The 22,529-nt window shown below is 49.4% G+C and overlaps 2 protein-coding genes across 2 annotated transcripts in view; one reads left to right on the top strand and one right to left on the bottom strand.

Annotated features, from left to right (window-relative positions):
- The window catches only part of COPA (coat protein complex I subunit alpha), a 68,055-nt gene extending 57,036 nt beyond the window's left edge, over positions 1–11,019 (top strand). Inside the window, 7 exon segments of the mRNA XM_087943227.1 lie at positions 1,528–1,596; positions 3,363–3,499; positions 4,192–4,378; positions 5,273–5,383; positions 6,155–6,316; positions 8,019–8,213; positions 10,484–11,019. Coding sequence (XP_087799353.1) covers positions 1,528–1,596; positions 3,363–3,499; positions 4,192–4,378; positions 5,273–5,383; positions 6,155–6,316; positions 8,019–8,213; positions 10,484–10,543 — 921 coding nt within the window. The 3' untranslated portion in view covers positions 10,544–11,019.
- TMEM179B (transmembrane protein 179B) lies at positions 11,010–20,089 on the bottom strand. The gene is made up of 5 exons (XM_087943235.1): positions 19,973–20,089; positions 18,694–18,878; positions 17,942–18,076; positions 13,250–13,328; positions 11,010–11,993 (listed from the first exon to the last, which is right to left on the bottom strand). The coding sequence occupies exons 1-5, from the start codon at positions 20,069–20,071 to the stop codon at positions 11,844–11,846; spliced, it is 648 nt and encodes a 215-aa protein (XP_087799361.1). The 5' UTR covers positions 20,072–20,089; the 3' UTR covers positions 11,010–11,843.
- Between the last annotated feature and the right edge of the window lie 2,440 nt (positions 20,090–22,529).

Raw genomic sequence — 22,529 nt, 5'->3', positions numbered from 1 at the left:
GTGTTTACGTGCTCTTTAGTACTGAGGATCTTACCTGGTTGGATAATGAAGTGTGGGCAAGAAAACCAGCTCAAGAGGGAGGGAGGGAGGGAGGGAGGGAAGGAAAGGGAGGGAAGGAAGGAAGGAAGTGGAGAGGGGAGGGGAGGAAAAGAAAGAAGGAGGAAGGAAGGGAGGGAGCAGAGGAGAGAGAAAAAGGAAAGGAAGGGAGGAAAATCTGAGGAGAGAAGGAAGGAAGGAGAGGAGAGGAAAAGAAAGGGAGGAGGAAAAAAAAGGGAGAGAGGAGAGGAGAGAGAAAAGGAAAGGGAGGGGAGGAAGGAAAGGGAGAGAAGGAAGGAAGGAGAGGAGAGGAAAAGAAAGGAGGAGGAAAAAAGGGAGAGAGGAGAGGAGAGAGAAGAAAAGGAAAGGGAGGGAGGAAGGAAAGGGAGAGAAGGAAAGAAGGAAGGAGAGAGAGGAAAAGAAAGGAGGAAAGAAGGGAGGGAGGAGAGAGAGAGAGAAAAAGGAAAGGGAGGGAGGAAAATCTGAGGAGAGAAGGAAGGAAGGAAGGAGAGGAAAAGAAAGGAGGAGGAAAAAAGGGAGAGAGGAGAGGAGAGAGAAAAAGGAAAGGAAGGGAGGAAGGAAAGGGAGAGAAGGAAAGAAGGAGGGAGAGGAAAGAAAGGAGAAGGAGAGGAAGAAAAGGAAAGGAGGAGGAAGAAGGGAGGGAGGAGAGGAGAGAGAAAAAAGGAAAGGAAAGGGAGGGAGGAAAATCTGAGGAGAGGAAAGAAAGGAAGGAGGAAGGAGAGGAGAGAGAAAAGAAAGGGAGGAGGAAAATCTGAAAAAGGGGAAGAGAGGAGAGGAGAGGAGAGGAAAAAGGGAGAGAGGAGAGGAGGAAGGAAAGGGAGGGAGAAGGAAGGAAGAAGAAGGAGGAGGAGAGGAAAAGAAAGGAGGAAAGAAGGGAGGGAGGAGAGGAGAGAGAAAAAGGAAAGGGAGGGAGGAAAATCTGAGGAGAGAAGGAAGGAAGGAAGGAGAGGAAAAGAAAGGAGGAGGAAAAAGGGGAGAGAGGAGAGGAGAGAAAAAGGAAAGGAAGGGAGGGAGGAAAATCTGAGGAGGGAAGGAAGGAGAGGAGAGGAAAAGAAAGGAGGAGGAAAGAAGGGAGGGAGGAGAGCAGAGAGAAAAAGGAAAGGAAGGGAGGAAAATCTGAGGAGGGAAGAAAGGAAGGAGAGGAGAGGAAAAGAAAGGAGGAGGAAAAAAGGGAGGGAGGAGAGCAGAGAGAAAAAAGAAAGGAAGGGAGGAAGGAAAAATTGAGGGAGGCAAGGAAGCGGGGAGGTGGGGAGATCACCGATGTTCCCGAGTTGGGTCATGAAATGCCAGGCTCAGAGTGCACCAAGCACCCCACACGGTTCAATCCTGAGCTACATCTCTTCTCTTCTATTAAGAGTTTTAACTTTCTGTGCCAAGTCTCGATCCTGTCTTTGAAGATTGGGTTATAGAACCCTTTTTTTGCTGAAAAAGGTCTATTTCTCACCTCATTTTCTCTGCCTCTCCTTTCAGGTCTGGTGCAACAATTCCCAGCTGCCCGTGGACCACATCCTGGCCGGCTCTTTTGAGACCGCCATGAGGGTACGTTCTCTAGGGTTATTTATCCAGGTGGGGTGGAAATTGGCCCTTCTGGACTTTGTGCGGTGCAGTTGATATACTTGTAAGTGAGAAACGGACGTTGCCTTTCATTGGGGGGAAAACAAACAAACTTTGAGGCAAGAACTAGATCGCTGTCAAACCACTCACACTCCTTGAGACGTGGGGGGCTTCAGTTCCCAGAATTCCCCAACCAGTTGAGCTGGCTGGGGAGTTCTGGGGAGTTGGAAGTCCACACACGTCTTACAGTTGCCCAGTTGGACAAGCACTGAGGGACTCTTAGCATGGCAGCCTTAAGCCGCCTGGCACTCCATGGACCATCCAACGGTCGGCTGGGTTTTGGTTTCAGTTCTCTTTTGTTGTGGTTCACCGGCAGCAGGTGCAGATGGCTGAGGTCTCGGAGAGCGAGGACTCAGAGGAGGGGCCTGCGTGTGAGGCAGGGATGGGGCCAGGACCATCAGGGAGTGGAGGGCTGCCTTCGGAGATTGTGGAGGCTGGCAGCAGTGAGGAAGAGGCCCCTGAGGAGCCTGTGCCCAGTGTGTGTGTGTGCGTGCACAGCTGCTCGAAGGAAAAAGCAACTGCAGCAGCACGGGTGACTCGGGAGTAAGGCTGCAAGGTGATGGCCTCTCCCATAAGAGATAAAAGCCAGCTGAGAAACCAGAGTTCTTTGCAGGAAGCAAAGACGTTTTTGCACTCAAGCCTGGTGGACGTTCGGAATATCTTGGTTGGTGTTTGGAGACTCTTTGTGTTTGAAATATTTCTGAATAACTTTATCTGGTGTTCTTGGCAGCCTTGCACCACCTTGGCAAGGCTCGTTCTTATCAGAGGCAATGAGTTTGAAACAGCCTTTTAACCATGAAGGAATGGAATTCATAAAGAATCATTAAAAGGTTTTGCTTTTATCTCTGTTTCATGTTTGTTCACCTGGAACAAGGTTTGGATCAGAACACCTCTAGTCTGTAGGAGATTTGTAATAGATAACACAATCTTTGCAAACGCTGGGATAAATTGATGGTAAAAATTAGTGAAACCCTGCAATCGTTTTCTGGTGCGAGGGGGAGCCCATTCCTGGAAACAGCACGGGTTTTTCCGGGTCCATCAGCCTCTGGAGAGCAGTGCTGGTCCAACTTGGCAACTGTAAGACGTGTGGGCACTTCCAGCTCCCCAGAATTCCCCAGCCAGCTCAACCGGTTGGGGGATTCTGGGAACTGAAGTCCCCCACGTCTCAAGGAGCAAAACCTTTTAATGATTCTTTATGAATTCCGTTCCTTCCCGGTTAAAAGGCTGTTTCAAACTAATTGATAAGAATGAGCCTTGCCAAGGTGGTGCAAGGCTGCCAAGAACACTAGATTAAGTTGCCAAGAAATATTTCAAACACAAAGAGTCTCCAAACACCAACCAAGATATCACAAACATCCACCAGGCTCGAGTGCAAAAACTTATTTGCTTCCTGCAAAGAACTCCGGTTTCTCAGCTGGCTTTTATCTCTTAAGGGAGGGGCCATTGCAGCCTTACTCCCGAATCCCCCGTGCTGCTGCAGCTGCTCTTTCCTTCGAGCAGCCCTGCGCACACACGCGCTGGGCACAGGCTCCTCGGGAGTCTCTTCATCCCTGCACCACATGCAGGCCCCTCCTCATCTGAGTCCTCGCTCTCCGAGACCTCAGCCGTCCGCACCACAACAAGGTGAGCTACAACACGTCCTTCGTTAAGGGGAGTGGGTAAATGTTTTCTCCCGCCTCTCTTCTCCACAGCTCCTCCATGACCAGGTGGGAGTGGTCACCTTCTCCCCCTACAAGCAGCTCTTCCTGCAGACCTACGCCCGGGGACGAACCACCTACCAGGCTTTGCCCAGCCTGCCCTCGATGTATGGGTACCCTCATCGCAACTGGTACGTGGCGGGCCAAGCCCCCCCAGCTTTCCTGGCCTTCTTTGGGGTGCCATCTGGGGGCAGCAGGGCCTGCTCTTTGCATCAGGAGACAGAAGGAAAATGGGGGGTGGACGGGTGTGGACTGAAGACCCCACTGACCTTTTGGCTTTACTTTATTTTCCAGGTAGTCCTGGATTTATCGTTTAGTTTATTGTCATAGCACATTGCACAACAAAATAAAATACCATCTTCAGTGTACTATACGGTAGAATTCAACAGAGCTCCTGCCCTGGAATAGAAGCTGTTTTTCAGCCTATTTGTCCTTGTTTTTAATGCTCCGGTACCGTCTGCCAGATGGTAATAGTTTAAAAAAAAAAAAAAGGGTTCCCAGGATGAGATGGATCTTTGAGGATGTTTTGAACTGTCTTAAGGCAGAAGGAGCTATGAAGCTCTTCCAAAGAGGGGAGAGGGCAACCCATGATCCTCTGGACAATGACATTCACCTTCTGGAGTGCTTTCCTATCTGCCCCTGTGCAATTGGCAAACCCTACAGAGGTGCAGTAAGTTAAGGTGCTCCCTATGGTGCAGCGGTAGAAGGTCCCCAGCAGTTTTCCAGAGGTTTATAGGACTGAGATGGTTCCAAACCTTTCTGAGCCTTCCCGTTTCTGTACGGGGCCAGGCACTCACCTTCCTCTTTCGGATGTCCCCTCCAGGAAGGACGCCGGGGTGAAAAACGCCGTCCCAGCTGTGGGCCTGAAGCTGAACGACCTCATCCAGCGCCTGCAGCTCTGCTACCAGCTGACCACGGCCGGCAAGTTTGAGGAGGCCGTGGAGAAATTCCGCTCCGTCCTGCTCAGCGTCCCGCTGGTGGTGGTGGACAACAAGCAGGAGATTGCCGAGGTGCCCATTGCTCCCTTTGGCCCGACGGGCAGCCACTTGAAATCCTCCGTTAATGAATTGAAGCTAGCCACATGTGCTGCAGCTTCCAAAAAGGCCAAGGCCACCCTAAGCTGCATTAATAAAGAGGGATAGAATCAAGATCACGTGAAGTGTTAATTCCACTTTACGACACCTTAGTAAGGCCACACCTAGAAGTACTGCATCTGGTTTTGGTCACCATGATGTCAAAAAGAGGTCGAGACTCTAGAATAGTGACGGCAAACCTATGGCACGTGTGCCACAAGTGGCACGCAAAGCCATTTGGGCTGGCACGGAAGCCGCAGGCAAACTTACCGCATGCGTGCACCTCACAGCTGATTTTTTTTCCCCCCACTGGCTGGTTTGAGGCCTTTTTCGGCCTCCCAGAGGCTTGGAAAAAGCCTCTGCAAGGCTTTTCAGGGCGGATGATAGGCCCGTTTCGTCACTTCCTGTAATACCGGAATGACTTCCTGTAATTCCAGAGCGAAGGATGACTTCCTTCCAGCTCAGTTCCACTGCGCATGCACGCCTCCTGCCAGCCAGCTGATTTTCGGGTATATGCCGCGCATGCACAGGGGGCTGGGGCCATCACTGCCCTACACCTTTCCAGATACCTGGCTGTCTAATTTCTTCTTAACAACCTCCAGTGATGGAGCACCTCCAACGTCTGGAGGCCACTGGTTAATTGTCCTCATTGTCAGGAGTGTTGAGGGTCTCTCTGCTTAGCTCCCACCCATTTCTTCTTGTGGCTGTGAAATCCCCTCCCCAAGTCAAAGAGTTCCCCCCACCTGCTGGTATCTCTTTCCTCCCCTCCCTCCCTCTTGCAGACAGTTGTCATCTGCTGAGACTCGGGTTTGAGGTCTTCTTGCCTTGCAGGCCCAGCAGCTGATCGCCATTTGCCGTGAGTACATTGTGGGGCTGTCCATGGAGCTGGAGAGAAAGAAGCTGCCCAAGGATACCCTTGAGGAACAGAAGCGCATTTGTGAGGTGGGTGTAGGGCCGCGGGGGGTTCAACCTTGGCCACTTGAAGAACTGTGGACTTCAATCCCCAGAATTCTCCAGCCAGCAGAGTTGGCTGGGGAATTCTGGGAGTTGAAGTCCACAAGTCTTAAAAAGTTGCCAAGGTTGAAAAACACTGATCCAGAAGAGCAGGCAGAGCTGGGGGGTGGTGGTGGAGTGAAGCGAGTCATCCTCCTAGAATCATTGCGTTCCCATCAAAGGGTCTAAATCCAACCCACTTGTATTCTGTTGTCCCTAATCTGGTGCCAATTGAGCATTGGACCTTAGTTGACTAGATTCTCACGGAGAAGCTCAGGCAGTGAACCTTCTGAGCCTCAGCTTGACGAGGAAGAGGAGGCACAGCCGGGTCCAGTGCCCGACACAGAAGGCAGAGAGGAGAGGAGAGCAGTGGAAATCTATGGGCTGGTCCTTGGGACGGAAGAGCCACTGCTGCGAGCGAAACCCCACCCTGGCTCTGGGGATCAAAGGCAGCGGGAGGAGATGAATGGAGGTGGTAGACAACTACTCACCTCCTGGACGGACAGGCTTGTTAGCCGGCGGTGAGAGAGAAACGTTTTGCCGGGGCTGCCGGCGCTCCTAATTAAAGGAATCTTTTGAGTTCACTGCAGAGGATTTGTCGGAGCTGGGTCGGAACCCAGACCCCGCAGTGACCCTGGAGCCTCTGCGTCTTGAGACCCTGTCCCCTTTCCTGCAAATCCCCCCCAACCCCCCTTTCTGATCTCACTCTTTCCCCTGCAGATGGCCGCCTACTTCACCCACGCCAACCTGCAGCCTGTCCACATGATCTTGGTCCTTCGAACGGCCCTCAACCTCTTCTTCAAGCTCAAGAACTTCAAGGCGGCCGCCACCTTCGCTCGCCGACTCTTGGAGCTTGGCCCCAAGACCGAAGTGGCTCAGCAAGTGGGTGCCCTGAGGGAAGAGAAGTGGGGGCATCTAAGAGAGGCCGGACGGGGGGTCTCCAAAGGGAATTGGGGTCTTTTTTTTTTTTCAACTCTTGGAAGAGGCTTAGAGTGGGGAGGCCTGAAAGGGGGAGCGTTTATATGTGAGAGCGGAGAATATCACCTTACTTTGGGGGAGGGATGGCCCAGCTAAAAACGGGGATCCCATCTCCCCCCACCATATTCTGGTGGATTAAGCCAGCTTTTTTCTCTGAAAGGGCATTGAGGCCTTAAGGCAAAGGGGTCCCCAAACTGGGCAACTTTTAAGACTTGGGGGCTTCAACTCCCAGAATTCCCCGCTCAGCCCGCTTTAAGATGTATAAAGTTCAACTCCCTGAATTCCCAAGCCAACATTTTGGGATCTTGGCTTGCTGGCTGAGGAATTCTGGGAGTTGAAGTCCACAAGTCTTAAAAGTGGCCCAGTTGGGGGACCCCTCTGCCTTAAAGGGATAAATAAATAAAGGCCTGTTTGTTTTCTTGGGTGGTTCGTATGCCTCCCAGACTCACTTTCTGTGAGATAGGTGACCATATGAATTACAGACAGACAGACAGACAGAATAGCAGACAGGCAGAAATATAAGGAAAGAGAAACAAACAGACATAATAGAAAATATTTTCAGCTCAGGTTTTAGGTTTTGGCAGTGCTTTTACTCTCAAAACTTGTTTCAGTTTAGTTTTTGAGGATGTTACCCAGTCTGGTTAACGAATCGTTCAGAAACAAGGTTGGAGAGCAAACCACTGCCACAAACAGCGGTAGATAGATGATATAGATATGGATGGATGGATGGATAGTGGATAGGTAGGTTGGGGTGGGATTCAACCGGTGTAACAACCAGATTGGTGAGCGCGTCCGAACTGGTAGAATCCCCCCCCCCCCGGTAGATAGGTAGCGTAGATAGATAGACAGACATAAGGGAAGGAAGGAAGGAAGGCAAAGAGAGGAAGGAAGGAAGGAAGGAAGGAAGGAAGGAAGGAAGGAAGGAAGGAAGGAAGGAAGGAAGGAAGGAAGGAAGGAAGGAGAGGCAGGGAGGGAGGGAAGGAAAAGAGAGGAAGGAAGGAAGGAAAGAAAGAAAAAGAAAGAAAAAGAAAGAAAGAAAGAAAGAAAGAAAGAAAGAAAGAAAGAAAGAAAGAAAGAAAGAAAGAAAGAAAGAAAGAGGCAGGGAGGGAAGGAAGGAAAAGAGAGGAAGGAAAGAAAGGCAGAAAGAAAAAGAAAGAAAGAAAGAAAGAAAGGCAGAAAGGCAGAAAGAAAGAAAGAAAGAAAGAAAGAAAGAAAGAAAGAAAGAAAGAAAAAGAAAGAAAGAAAGAAAGAAAGAAAGAAAGAAAGAAAGAAACGGCAGAAAGAAAGAAAGAAAGAAAGAAAAGAGAGAGAGAGAGAGAGAAAGAAAGAAAGAAAGAAAGGCAGAAAGAAAGAAAGAAAGAAAGAAGAGAAAGAAAGAGAAAGAAAGAAAGAAAGAAAGAAAGAAAGAAAGAAAGAAAGAAAGAAAGAAAGAGATTCTCTAAAAAGAAGGCTCTTCCAGGCAAAGAGGAGCAGCCCAATTCCCGTGCTTCAGGTTCCCTTCCCAGGGCCCGAACGGGGGTGGGTAGTGGAGGGGCACCGAGCAGCTGCTGCTTCAGGGCCCCCTCCTCACCTCCCACCCTCTGGCTCTTCCTCTCGCCTCCCCCAGACCCGGAAGATCCTGTCTGCCTGCGAGAAGAACCCCATCGACACTCACCAGCTCAACTACGACATGCACAATCCCTTCGACATCTGCGCTGCCTCCTTCCGGCCCATCTACCGGGGCAAACCCGTGGAGAAGTGCCCGCTCAGCGGAGCCTGCTATTCGCCCGAGTTCCGCGGCCAGATCTGCAGGGTCACCACTGTGAGTTGTTTTGCTTTTTCTATCCTCTTTGGACATCATCTCTCAGGGCGTGGGGCTTCTCAGCCATGGTGATTTCAACTCCCAGAATCCCACAGAACTCCTCAATCCGCATGATTGATGTGTCTCTATAAGCTGTCCGCGGAGTCACTATGAGTTGGACGGCTGTTCTGACCTGGCTCCCAAATACGACAGACCCTCCGTAGTTCACGAAATGCTCCCTTTACTAAGAGCGCCGGCAGCCCCAGCCAAAAGTTTCTCTCTCACCGCAGGATAACAAGTCCGCCCAGCAGGGAGATGAATAGTTGTGAATAGCCTTTGATCCCAGAGCTTGGGTGGGACTTCACTAGCAGCAGTGGCTCTTCCGTCCCAAGGACCGGCCCATAGATTTCCACTGCTCTCCTCTCCTCTGCCTTCTGCATCAGGCACTGGACCCGGCTGTTCCTCCTCTTCCTCATCAGCCACCTCCAGACCTGGGGGGCTGTGGACTCTCCGTCTGAGGGCTGACGGACGGCCCAGGCCCTGTCGCTGTCTCTGCCAACTCCATTCCTTCTTCCCCCTTGGAGCTCTCAGGTTGCCTTGATGTTGACCCTGACTCTCACGCCTCCTCCTCCTCCTCCTCCTCCTCTGATTCAGCTGTTGAGGGGCCGGCGGCCAACAGGCCACAACAGCAGCCATATAAATTTTCTGAAATAAATAAAACTTCTAGAATTCCCCAGCCACCATGCTTAGGACATCTATAGCAGAGGTCTCCAACCTTGTCAACTTTAAGACTTGTGGACTTCAACTCCCAGAATTCTCCAGCCAGCATAGCTGGCTGGAGAATTCTGGGAGTTGAAGTCCACAAGTCTTAAAGTTGACAAGGTTGGAGACCTCTGATCTATAGGTCTTAAAGTCGCCAAGATTGAGAGCCAGCCAGCCAGCCTTGCCTTAAAGATGAGGAACACTCTACCTAAAGCATCATCTGGCTTACTTACCAGCATTTTAAAGTCATTCATTGTGGCATCCGCTACAAACCACAAGGGAACTTATTGAAACACTTCCACTGGATGGTCTAAATGACCTCTGAGTAATTCTCTCACCTCTTCTCGTGGCTTGAAGATGCAGGCAAAATCTGTTCTTTTGAAAAAAAATTGCCAGCTTCCCTTCCTGTAATATCTTTGGAAGCTAAAACGTACAACGAATGGTTTGTAGAAACTGGGCCTGGCTAGTCTAGTCTAGGGCAGAGAAGGACCAGGGGAGACAGGAGAGCATCTTCCAATATTTGAGGGGCTGCCCCAGAGAGGAGGAAGGGGTCAAGCTATTCTCCAAAGCACCAGAAGGCCAGACAAGGAATAATGGATGGAAACTGACCAAGGAGAGATTCAACCTGGAAATAAGGAGGAATTTCCTGACAGGGAGAACAATCAACCCATGGAACAGAAGTTGCCTTCAGAAGTGGTGGGGTCTGCTGCTCGGGTGTGGGGTTGGACTAGATGACCTACAAGGTTCCTTCCAACTCTGTTATTATATTCTTCTTCCACTGGTCTACCCACCTAGGGTAGAGATTAGCAGGTGGGCACTCTTCGCTCAACCCCCTTTTTGGTATTATACCTGGCTAAAACCAGAGGTCTAACTTCAGAAGCACAGAGTTGTGTCAAGCCACCATGGGCAGCCCTCGCCATCTCACCGAGCCAAAGCCAACCCGTGATCTAGTTTGTGGGTGAACTACATCAGTAGCCTCCATATTGTAGGGAGGCTCCCCCTAACAAGATACATATCAACTCAAAATATTTCTCTTAGAGTTGCCAACAGAAAGGGGTTTGAAAGAGCAGTACAGATGATGGCAAACCGAAAGCGCATTCCACAAATGTTTCCAGAGATAGTAACTAGGGGACTGAAGTTTCTGCCTTGCAAAATTCTAACTGGAGAGCCTGATTGAGGACTCTGGGCTATGGAGGTGTCCCATTGGAGAATAGGAATCATGATACACCCAGGGGGTTGGGGGAAAAACCAGGGTCAAGGGTGACAGTGAATGACATGTCTCAGAGTCAGCTACACCCAGGCAGTGCCGGATATGTTCACTCCCAATAAATCCCTTTGGAAGTTTGGCTCGAGACTCGTGATTTAAATGGGGGTAATGGCCGGAATCCTGACAATACAACCCCAATGTCGCATGCCCTCTCTGGGTTCAAGAGAAGACAAGAAAGTTGCAAAAATCTGTAAAGGGAGTTTTTGTTTTTGTTTTAATTGTGTGGGGGTGGGATGACTAACGATATTTCCTTTGGATGCAGGTGACGGAGATCGGCAAAGATGTCATCGGCTTGAGGATTAGCCCCCTGCAGTTCCGCTGAGGCGGCCCGGCCTTGCAGCCCCACCCTCGTGTCCACTTTGGGCCCTGTCCAGTGACCACCTCCAAGTGTTTTTTGCTTCTTCTCCTTATCATCTCCTGTAGCATTTCAGACGGGACCCGGGACGTCCTGGGAGATCCAAGATATCCAGTCTGTTTCCCCCTCCCCAGTTATAGCATCTTCTCAGTCTGGACAACTTGAAGGTCTGAAGTCCAACAGATCTTCAAGTTGTCGAAGTTGAGAAACATCCCTTCAGGCGCCTTGCTGGGCGTAAAGCTGGAAAAAACTCCCCAGGGAGGGTCTAGCAAGAGTCAGAAAGTTGGGTGTGTGTGTGTGTGTATGTCTTGTTTTGTACGCTGAACCGAACCCCCCCCCCTTTCTCCCATCTTTTGTTATTTTTTTTCCCTGTCCTCCCACGCCCGTCCTGCTCCTTTTTACGTCCTCAGACTCAATAAAGACAAATAAAGAGTTCAGGAAAACAGTGTATTTTGTTTGCTTTTAGAGCGGTTCCGTCTGCATGAAAAGCTGCCTAAGATTCGGACAAAATTGGAAGGAAAGAGGCGAGTTTTTCCCAATTGAATTCCCCCCTTCTTCCCCCCCCCCCCCATGAGATAAGGTGGACCTGTCCTTCAGGGTTTGACCCCAGGGTACCTCCAGAAGCCAAGGATGTGGGGGGGGGGGATTTTCCTGAAATTTTTCTCCACCCCAACAACCAGGTGGAATAGCGTAGCCGGAAGAGAGTCTCCATTTCGCTAGTGAATGATGAGAGAGTGGAGAGGTTGAGTTGGAGGGATCCCCCCTGGCCTCATTTCAACACCGTCACCATGTTGGCGTTCCCCTTGTTGGAGACAGTGAGACAACATCAGAAGAAGCAGACCGAAGGGTGTTTGTGGTCTTCAAGGCACAACAACAACAACAAAAATCAACCGTTGGCTGCCGATAAAAGTGGGCTGTGTTGGTGCCACCCCTTCATCGCACTTCGCTCAACATAACAAAGACCTTCAGTGGCAAGACTGTCCTTCCCAGGCGGCCCTCGGCCGTGGGAACCCTCTATTCCGTAGTAACCTTCACGAGAACTTGGATTGGGTTGGGGGGTGTGAATCTATAGGAGAGGGAATTCCAGAGGTGCTCCAGTTGTGACCTTTCCGGACGTCGTTCTGGGTAACCCAAGAGAGAGAGGGGGGGGGGACCTTCAACAGTCCAGTTCTCTTGTCCAAGCAATGGTGCCCTCTGCTACCTGGGTAGAAGATGGCCGACTGTCCGAACTGGGGGAGCCACATGGTGGCGCTTCCTCCCCTCGTCCTCAGGAAGACTGGTCGCCAAAGGCAGGCGCGGTCTTGTCAGTCCGGGCGCTTTCCTCCTCAATGGGCTGGTAGGGGGCTTTGCGGATGCATTCCACGAAGAGCAGGAAGCACATCAAGAACCAGAAGAAGAAGTTCACCCAAGCGGTTGCCTGAAGGACAGGAAAAGAGGAGAGTTGGTGGGAGCGGAAAGGAGGAGAAGGTCAGATGGAGACCCTGGAGGTCAACCACTCCAACCGAAGGCCTCGGCTATCAATAGAACAGAATAGAATCTCTTTGTTGGCCAAGTGTGGTTGGACACACAAGGAATTTGCCAAGAGAAAGTTGGTGCTGAGTTTCGCCTCTTTTTACAACTTTTTCCATTTGCCACCGTTGTTGAGGGAATGACGGCAGCGGTTAATTTAGCAGCACAGTTTGTTAAGTGAATCTAGCTTTGCCCCATTGAGTTAGCTTGTCTGAAGGTCGCAAAAGGGGATCACGTTGCAACCCGTCCTAAGAACAGGTCAGTTGCCAAGCATCCGAATTTTGATCGTGTGACTATGGGCATGCTGCTACCTTTTAGCCTTCCACAGGCCATGAAAACCCACCTCTTTCCCCCCCCCAGTGGGCTGTGTGGATGGGGGTCCCTGGCATGATAGGGGTCTGGCACACACGGTGGGCACCGTCTGATCGGTTTTATCTTCTTTTTGCAATTCCTCTGTTTGTAATTCTTCTTTTAATTCTTTTTGTAATGGTTGTGAGCTGCCTGGGATCATTGGGCGATTATCCCAGGCAACCTTTTAAGATTTCCCCCCCAAAATAAGGCATTTTGGATGTTCAGGTGAGCCTCTTGTGCCCTCCTGCATGGAGAAACCAAGGACAGGCGCATGGCAGTGGTGGTATTCAGCCAGTTTGCACCGGATCGGGCGAACCGGTAGCAAGGATTTGGCGTGGGTCACTGAACTGGTAGTAAATTTTGTCTGGCCACAACCCCCCACCGACCCAGTCGCCCCCGGCTCGCTTGCCCCGCCCACCCAATGCTCACTGACCCCGCCCACCTGATGCTGGCCCCTTAAGCTATTTCTTTTTTTTTGCCCCTCCCGACAATCAGCTGTTCATATGATCAGCTGTGCCGGGATTCGGCCCAGGAAGGCCAAAAAAATGGAGGGAGGGCCTCAGTCCCCCTCCATTTTTTTGCCTTCCTTAGTCCCAGGGGAGCCTTCTGGGAGCAAAAGCACCTCCCCCGCGAGGCTCCTCTGAGGCCCAGAAGGCCCCCAAAAATGGGTGGGGGGGGGATTGGCTGCAAAAAAAAAGCCACGCCCACCCAGTCACATGGCCACGCCCACCAAGCCACACCCACAGAACTGGCAGTAAAAACAAACAGAAGCCCGCTCCAGGTGCATGGGGATGAATTCAGGAAGCCGCTCACCTGGGCCGCGTAGAGGTTGTCGTAGAACTTTCCAGGGTGATGATCCGGGGTCCAGGAGCTCTGCTGGGCCTCTGGGCAGCTGCACGGAAGGAAACAAGGGGTTGGCAAGGCCCTCTAAGGACAAGCCCTCCAGGCTGAACGACTGACTCCTCCAGCAGCCCAGGGCAGGGCAGGAAGGAAGGAAGGAAGGAGCAGAGGTGTAGGAAAGAGAAAAGCAACCTGGAACGGAGGAGAAACTGCCTGACAGGGAGGACAATGAGCCAGGGGAACGGCTTGCCACCAGAAGTTGCAGATGCTCCAGCACTGGAGGTTTTAAAGAAGAGACTGGACAGCCGTTTCTCTGAGATGGGATAGGGTTTCCTGCCTGAACAAGGGGCTAGAAGACCTCCAAGGTCCATTCCAACTCTGGTATTAATAGAATAGAATAGAATAGAATAGAATAGAATAGAATAGAATAGAATAGAATAGAATAGAATAGAATAGAATAGAAAAGGAGGATGGGATGGGATGGGATGGGGTGGGGTGGAGTGGAGTGGAGTGGAGTAGAGTAGAGTAGAGTAGAGTAGAGTAGAAAATAGGATGGGATGGGATGGGATGGGATGGGATGGGATGGGATGGGATGGGATGGGATGGAATGGAATGGAATGGAATGGAATGGAATGGAATAGAATAGAATAGAATAGAATAGAATAGAAAATAGGATGGAATGGGATGGAATGGGATAGCATAGCATAGCATAGAATAGAATAGAAAATAGGATGGAATGGGATGGAATGGGATGGAATGGGATGGGATGGGATGGGATGGAATGGAATGAAATAGAATAGAATAGAATAGAATAGAATAGAATAGAATAGAAAATAGGATGGAATGGAATGGGATGGGATGGGATGGGATGAAGTGGAGTGGAGTGGAGTGGAGTGGAGGGAGTGGAGTGGAGTGGAGTAGAGTAGAGTAGAGTAGAGTAGAGTAGAGTAGAGTAGAAAACAGGATGGGATGGGATGGGATGGGATGGGATGGGATGGAATAGAATGGAATAGAATAGAATAGAATAGAATAGAATAGAATAGAATAGAATAGAATAGAATAGAATAGAATAGAATAGAATAGAATAGAATAGAAAATAGGATGGAATGGGATGGGATGGGGTGGAGTGGAGGGTGGAGTGGAGTGGAGTGGAGTGGAGTGGAGTGGAGTGGAGTGGAGTAGAGTAGAGTAGAGTAGAGTAGAGTAGAGTAGAGAGTAGAGTAGAGTAGAGTAGAAAATAGGATGGGATGGGATGGGATGGAGTGGAGTGGAGTGGAGTGGAGTGGAGTGGAGTGGAGTGGAGTGGAGTAGAGTAGAGTAGAGTAGAGTAGAGTAGAGTAGAGTAGAGTAGAAAATAGGATGGGATGGGATGGGATGGAATGGAATGGGATGGAATGGAATGGAATAGAATGGAATAGAATAGAATAGAATAGAATAGAATAGAATAGAATAGAATAGAATAGAATAGAATATAGGATGGAATGGGATGGAATGGGATAGCATAGCATAGCATAGAATAGAATAGAAAATAGGATGGGATGGGATGGGATGGGATGGAATGGAATGGAATGGAATAGAATAGAATAGAATAGAATAGAATAGAATAGAATAGAATAGAATAGAATAGAAAATAGGATGGAATGGAATGGAATGGAATGGGATGGGATGGGATGGGATGGGATGGGATGGGATGGAATGAAATTGGAGTGGAGTGGAGTGGAGTGGAGTGGAGTGGAGTGGAGTAGAGTAGAGTAGAGTAGAGTAGAGTAGAGTAGAGTAGAGTAGAAAACAGGATGGGATGGGATGGGATGGGATGGAATAGAATAGAATAGAATAGAATAGAATAGAATAGAATAGAAAATAGGATGGAATGGGATGGGATGGAATGGAATGGAATGGAATGGAATAGAATAGAATAGAATAGAATAGAATAGAATAGAATAGAATAGAATAGAATAGAATAGAATAGAATAGAATAGAATAGAATAGAAAATAGGATGGAATGGAATGGAATGGGATGGGATGGGATGGGATGGGATGGGATGGAATGGAGTGGAGTGGAGTGGAGTGGAGTAGAGTAGAGTAGAGTAGAGTAGAGTAGAAAACAGGATGGGATGGGATGGGATGGGATGGGATGGGATGGGATGGAATAGAATAGAATAGAATAGAATAGAATAGAATAGAATAGAATAGAATAGAATAGAATAGAATAGAATAGAATAGAATAGAAAATAGGATGGAATGGGATGGGATGGGATGGGATGGAGTGGAGTGGAGTGGAGTGGAGTGGAGTGGAGTGGAGTGGAGTGGAGTAGAGTAGAGTAGAGTAGAGTAGAGTAGAGTAGAAGATGGGATGGGATGGGATGGGATGGAATGGAATGGAATGGAATGGAATGGAATGGAATAGAGTAGAGTAGAGTAGAGTAGAGTAGAGTAGAGTAGAAAATGGGATGGGATGGGATGGATGGGATGGTATGGAATGGAATGAATGGAATGAATAGAGTAATAGAGTAGAGTAGGTGGGGATGGTATGGAATGGAATGGAATGGAATGGAATAGAATAGAATAGAATAGAATAGAATAGAATAGAATAGAATAGAATAGAATAGAATAGAATAGAATAGAAAATAGGATGGAATGGAATGGAATGGAATGGGATGGGATGGGATGGAATGAAGTGGAGTGGAGTGGAGTGGAGTGGAGTGGAGTGGAGTAGAGTAGAGTAGAGTAGAGTAGAAAACAGGATGGGATGGGATGGGATGGAATAGAATGGAATAGAATAGAATAGAATAGAATAGAATAGAATAGAATAGAAAATAGGATGGAATGGGATGGGATGGGATGGGATGGAGTGGAGTGGAGTGGAGTGGAGTGGAGTGGAGTGGAGTGGAGTAGAGTAGAGTAGAGTAGAAAATGGGATGGGATGGGATGGGATGGGATGGAATGGGATGGAATGGAATGGAATGGAATAGAATGGAATAGAATAGAATAGAATAGAATAGAATAGAATAGAATAGAATAGAATAGAATAGAATAGAATAGAAAATAGGATGGAATGGGATGGGATGGGATGGGATGGGATGGAGTGGAGTGGGTGGTGGAGTGGAGTGGAGTGGAGTGGAGTGGAGTAGTAGAGTAGAGTAGAGTAGAAAATGGGATGGGATGGGATGGGATGGGATGGAATAGAATAGAATAGAATAGAATAGAATAGAAAATAGGATGGAATGGGATGGAATGGGATGGAATGGGATGGGATGGAATAGAATAGAATAGATATAGAAATAGAAATAGAAATAGAATAGAAAATAGAAATAGAATAGAAAATAGGATGGAATGGGATGGAATGGGATAGCATAGCATAGAATAGAATAGAATAGAAAATAGGATGGAATGGGATGGAATGGGATGGAATGGGATGGGATGGAATGGAATAGAATAGAATAGAATAGAATAGAATAGAATAGAATAGAATAGAATAGAATAGAATAGGAGCTGGAAGGGACCTTGGAGGTCTTCTAGTCCAGCCCCCTGCTCAAGCAGGAGATCCTATAACATCTCAGGTTGTTTCTCTGCTTGATTAGTTTCCATCCCTTGTTTCTTGTCCTGCCTTCAGGTGCTTTTGAGAATAAGTGGACCCCACCCCCTCTTCTCTGGGGCAGCCCCTCAAATCCTGGAAGACTGCTATCCTATCCCCCCTAATTCTTCTTTTCTTTAGACTAGCCAGACCCAAATCCCGCAGCCGTTCTTCATATGTTTTAGTCTCCAGGCCTTTGATCATCTTAGTTGCTCTTCTCTGAACTTTTTCCATAGTCTGAACATCATTTTTTGTAATGTGGTGACCAAAATGGGTTGTATTACTACTATTAGTACTACTACTACGATGCACTATTTGATAGCTACCGTGTGTCATCACTGCATACTTAAAACACAGGTAATCTGGTCAGGTAAAGGCCTCCCAGGATCATTTGCACCAGAGGCCAAGTTCCGTTAGCTATTTATATATTATATCTTGCAGAGAAGAGCAACCAGGATGATGAGGGGACTGGAGGCTGAAACATACGATGAACGGTTGCAGGAACTGGGCCTGGCTAGTCTAGGGAAGAGAAGGATCAGGGTGTCGTGGCTGGGTGGGGGGTTAGACTAGATGACCTACAAGGTCCCTTCCAACTGTTAATCTGGATCTATCTATAAGATGATCAAAGGCCTGGAGATTAAAACATACGATGAACGGTTGCAGGGCCTGGGCCTGGCTAGTCTAGGGAAGAGAAGGAGACAGGATAGCATTGAGGGGCTGCCCAAAGAAGAGGGAGTCAAGCTATTCTCCAAAGCACCAGAAAGAAAGACAAGAAACAATGGATGGAAACTAATCAAGGAGAGAAGCAATCTGGAATTGAGGAGAAATTTTGCGACAGTTAGAACAATTCATCAGAGGAACAGCTTCCCTCCAGAACTTGTAAATGCTCCAACGCTGGAAGTTTTGAAGAAGAGATTGGATAACCATTGGTCTGAAGTGGTGTAGGGTTTCCTGCCCCAAGCAGGGGCTGGACTAGAAGACCTCCAAGGTCCCTTCCAAGGAAAAGGGTTTGCTCCCCCATCCAGGTGAACTTGTCCGAATGCATCCCAAAGAAATCCTTCGCCGAGCCCTTCCTCTGCCTGGGTCCTTACCTTACCGCCGGTTTGGATTTCTGGATGGAGCCGCAGAAGACGTCCATGCCGACGCGGAGAACGCAGGCGGAGACGAGAAGGAAGAAGAGGCAGGTGGCTGAGACCACCAAGGAAGTCCTGACCCAGGAGTGGACCCTGCAGGAGAGCCGGAGAAGCAGCCTCAGCACCCGGGATCGGAGGTGGTCTTCGGCTGGTTCTGACCGGTTCTGCAGAACCGGTAGCGGACATTTGGAGTCCTTGGGAGAACCAGCATAAATCCCACCTCCGACTGGCCCCGCCAACCCCCCATCTCTTCTCTGCCTCCCATGGAGTCCCAGCTGATCGGCTGGGTCTCCTTTGGTTGCCCTGCACAGGAGAATGGAGCTGGAAAGCAGGTTAGTGGGATGGGGAGGGAAGGGGGAATTGGCAGTATATCCTTCCCCTGCCACGACCACCAAGCCACGCTCACAGAGCCGGTAGTAAAAAAATTTGAATCCCACCACTGGAGACATCCCTCCAATCACTCCCCTCCAGGTGCAGGGCAACATGTCCTTGACTCTCTGAGAAAGAGTGTTGATGAGTCTAATCTTCTAATCCCCTCTACGAAATCCCCCCCTCCCAAATTCCCAGGCACTGAATGGGGCAGCTAGATATTTGGATGTTGAAAATTCAGCTCTGTTTTCCATCCCGTGATCCCAGCCCATTGGTTCATGGCTGATGCCCCCCACCCCCCGACCCCATGGTCCAGCCCCCTCCCGGCCCCCCTCACTCACAAGTGCCCGTCGCCGTAGCACAAGCTGTAGAGGCAGCGGAGCAGAGAGACCAGGGTGAAGATGGCCGTCAGCCCAGAGACGGCGGATATGAAGTAGCAGAGCGAGGGAGGGCTGGAACTCAGGAGGCTCAGCGTCCCGTTGTAGCCCACCGACCCGTACAGAATGCACCGGCCGCCAAAGCTCCCCTGAGGAAGGGAGAGAGGTAGAAAGGAGGGGGCAGCAGAGGAGTAGCTTGCTGGCCAAAGAAAGGGAGTTCTGGTGTTGACTCCCCCAGTCTCTGTGGAGGATGGGATCCAGAACCCAAGACCTGGTTGAAGGCTGCAATGGAGATGTTTGCTCCCTAGATTTCTTTTTTTTTTCTCTCTCTCTTCTTCCATTTTGTTTCAATCCTGCCTTTGTTTATTCGTCTTCATAACTCAAAGCAGTGAGCCATATCCATCCCACCTTCCGCCTCCTATTTCCCCCACCACCACAACCCTGTGAGGTAGGCCGGGCTGAGCGAGGGACTGGCCCAAAGTCACCCAGCCGGCTTCCGTGCCAAAGGCGGCACTACAACTCCCCGTCTCCTGGCGATCGGCCCAAAGTCCAGTTGGCTTTCATGCCTAAGGCGGGACTAGAACAGGTTTACGACGGTTTCAGGGTCACATGATCCCCTTTTTGCAACTGTCTGATAGGGGGGAAGCCGGATTCACTTAACAACGAGGTTATTATTAACTTATCCACTGCAGTGGTTCACTTAACAACGGCGGCAAGCAAGGTCGTCAAACGGGGCAAAACTCGCTTCACAAATTACCCCTCCTTTCCTCACACCTGAACCCAGAGCTCCTGCCTGTCCCCCTGTGCCTTAGAGCAGGGGTCTCCAACCTGGGCCCCTTTAAGACTTGTGGACTTGCTGGCTGGGGGGATTCTGGGAATTGAAGTCCACCAGTCTTAAAGAGGGGCCCAGGTTGGAGACCCCTGCCTTAGAACACCTGGACCCCTTGAAGACTTGGGGACTTCAACTCCCAGAATCCTCCCAGCCAGCAGAGCTTTTAATAGACGAGGAGCCTGGCTGGCTGGGGGGATTCTGGGAGTTGAAGTCCACCAGTCTTCAAGGGGCCCAGGTTGGGGCCCAGGTTCAGCCCAGCCAGCGGGGCCCCCTCTTCTCCGGGCACCGTCACTGAGGCGGGGGAAGAGAGAGGCCGCTTCCCAGTCACGGGACACCGCCACCCCCGTCCCGTCCGGCAGCCCGACCGGCGGGGCAGGTGGGCCCCGAAGGCCCCCCCACCTGGCGGCTCACCTGGGCGAGGCCGAGGGCGGCGGCGGAGCCGAGGGCGGCGAGCAGGGCGGCGGCGTTGAGCGCCAACTCCAGCAGCAGCCAGCCGGACGGGCGCGCCATCTTCGGGCTGGGAGCGGGGCCAGGCAAGCGCCCCGCCCGGCGCGTCAGCAGCAGCAGCAGCAGAGGGGACGGCGGAGCAGCCCGGCTTCGACGGCGGCCCCTTTTAAGACTTGTGGGGACTTCAACGCCCAGAATTCCCCAGCCAGCCGCGCTCGTCGTCGATTAAAGGCTCTGCTGCCTGGGGAATTCTGGGAGTTGAAGTCCACGAGTCATAAAGATTCTCCGTCCTCCAGGTCCTGGTTGGGCCAAAGGTGCTTTTTTTGTGTGTCCCCCCAAGAGGCAACTGGACTTTCTGGTTTTTCTTGGAAGACGTTTCTTTTCTCCTCCAGGAAGCTTCTTCAGCTCTGAAGCTTCTTGGATAAGAAGCAAAAATGGATTCAAAGAAAGAACAAAGTCCAGCTGCCTTGCTTGGATAAACCAGGATTTGGCAAACTGTTGTAATGAGGAGGTAGTCGAGTTGTTTGATCATCAACAACTGAATCATGATGATCTTTATTGGAGTCTAGTCTTGCATTTATACACATTTTTAATTATCCTCCATCATTGGTTAACTTTGGTTACTGCTTAACTTTCGTTACTGTTTAGCACAGTAATCCATACAATTAATTATCTCTAGTTAAAGTCTAACATATGTTTACTTCCTCTCTCTAATCCTCCTTTAGATTAGTGACTTTGTTTGCCTGAGTTGTATTTGCTTGGAAACATTCTTTATCTGAGGTTTTTGCCATCCAAGATTGGAACATTCCTGCAATTACAACTCTACAGCAAACTACCTTGCTTGAAGAAACCAGGACTTGGCAAACTACCTTGCTTGAAGAAACCAGGACTTGGGAAACTACCTTGCTTGAACAAAGCATGGTTTGTCAAACTACTTGCTTGAAGAAACCAGGGTTTGGCAGACTACCTCGCTTGAACAAGCCGGGGTTTGGCAAAGTACCTTGCTTGAACAAACCATGGTTTGGCAAACTAATCTGCCTAAACAAACCATGGTTTGACAAAGTACCTTGCTTGAACAACCTAGGGTTTAGTAGGTTAGTTTGACACCCTGAGCCTATCCAAAGGGGGGCAGTGGAGGTGCATGTGGGTGGGAAACTCTGGTGAGACCATGCAACTATAGGAGTGGTATTAGTTGCTTTTAGCCTCAGAAATCCCATTTTCTTGCAAAAAAACAAACAAACAACAACCCTTCATTTTCCTCACTTCAGTTTTTCCTTTGAACCGTCCTTGCCCTAAAATTCCCAGGTGGCTCCTGGATAACCAGGCCAGGGGTTGACTTCCCTTTTTCTGTTGCAGATAAATTAGCTACAAGGTTTGACTTACCAACCTAATTAGTTAGGGACAGAAGGATGGGGGGGGGGGTGTCTAATACATTAGTAGTGAAGGCCTTGGCTGGGAGGGCCACATTCTTTATTGGAGCTATTTCATTTATTTATTGAGCCTTTAATCCCCATGGCTTGCTAATGACTACGGCTTAAGTTTTGCAAATGTGTATAAAAGCAGCAGCTGCAGCCATTTGTGTATTGGGGGCTCTCGATTTGTGATTTAGTCCAGAGAACACATCACTTTGTGATGCATTTAATAAAGAGGTTGCAATTTATACCAGATTTATACCAGCCCAGGGTTGAACTGTAGGGGTCCCTGGTGCTCTCTGTGCTTGGTGGTTTTCTTGCAAACGTTTCATGACCCAACTAGGTAACATTGTCAGTGCTGCAAAGGAGCAGGGTTTGCTGAGGAGGACTATGGTACTTTCTGAGCGTGGCTATTTACTGGCAAGTGTTTCATTACCCAACTAGGTAATACCATCAGTGCAAGAACACACTTTCTTTGCTGGCTGGGGAATTCTGGGAGTTGAAGTCCCCCCCATTTTAAACTTGCCAAGGTTGAGAAATGCCGAACTAGATCTCAGGGACAGGCTAGAGAAGAGAGTGAAAATTGCAAAGATAAAAGGACCCTATTTGAAGAACAGAAAGATCTACAAGCTACCCCATCTGCATTTTAGCCTAGCAGGCAGTCTGGGATATATTTGAACTGGCTTCCCTTAAATCCCCAGTCAGCAAAGCCTGTCAGTTTTAGCAGCAAGAGGGGCAGAAAAGGAAACACTCACCCCGCCCTTTTCTAGAAAACAGGAAATTCAATCTCTCTTTATTTTTCTTTGCAAAGCCATATTCTGCGCTCATTTGAATAAACCGTTTCCGTTTTACGACTGGAAGGGGAAATGTTTTCAAATGATTCCCACCATTTATTTTTAATGTATTTTCCAAACGGATCAAGGATCGGCCTTGGCCCATTCATGGCTCCTTCCTGCCCCCCCCCCAAAAGACACACACAATTTTCAGACTCATTATCCCAGACTCCAAAGTTCAACTCCAATGTTGGGAACTGAAATCCGAGCATAAATTCGGGAAGTATCTTTTTTATCCCTGAGCAGGAACAAATTTAGCAAAACTGCTGCTGTTTT

Source organism: Notechis scutatus, chromosome 14 (genome assembly GCF_049901735.1).
Source record: "Notechis scutatus isolate UNSWTSFEM ecotype Mainland chromosome 14, rNotScu1.2, whole genome shotgun sequence".
Classification (NCBI taxonomy): Eukaryota; Metazoa; Chordata; class Lepidosauria; order Squamata; family Elapidae; genus Notechis; species Notechis scutatus.
The sequence above is the reverse complement of the archived record's forward strand: the minus strand, read 5'-3'. Positions and strand labels throughout refer to the sequence as shown.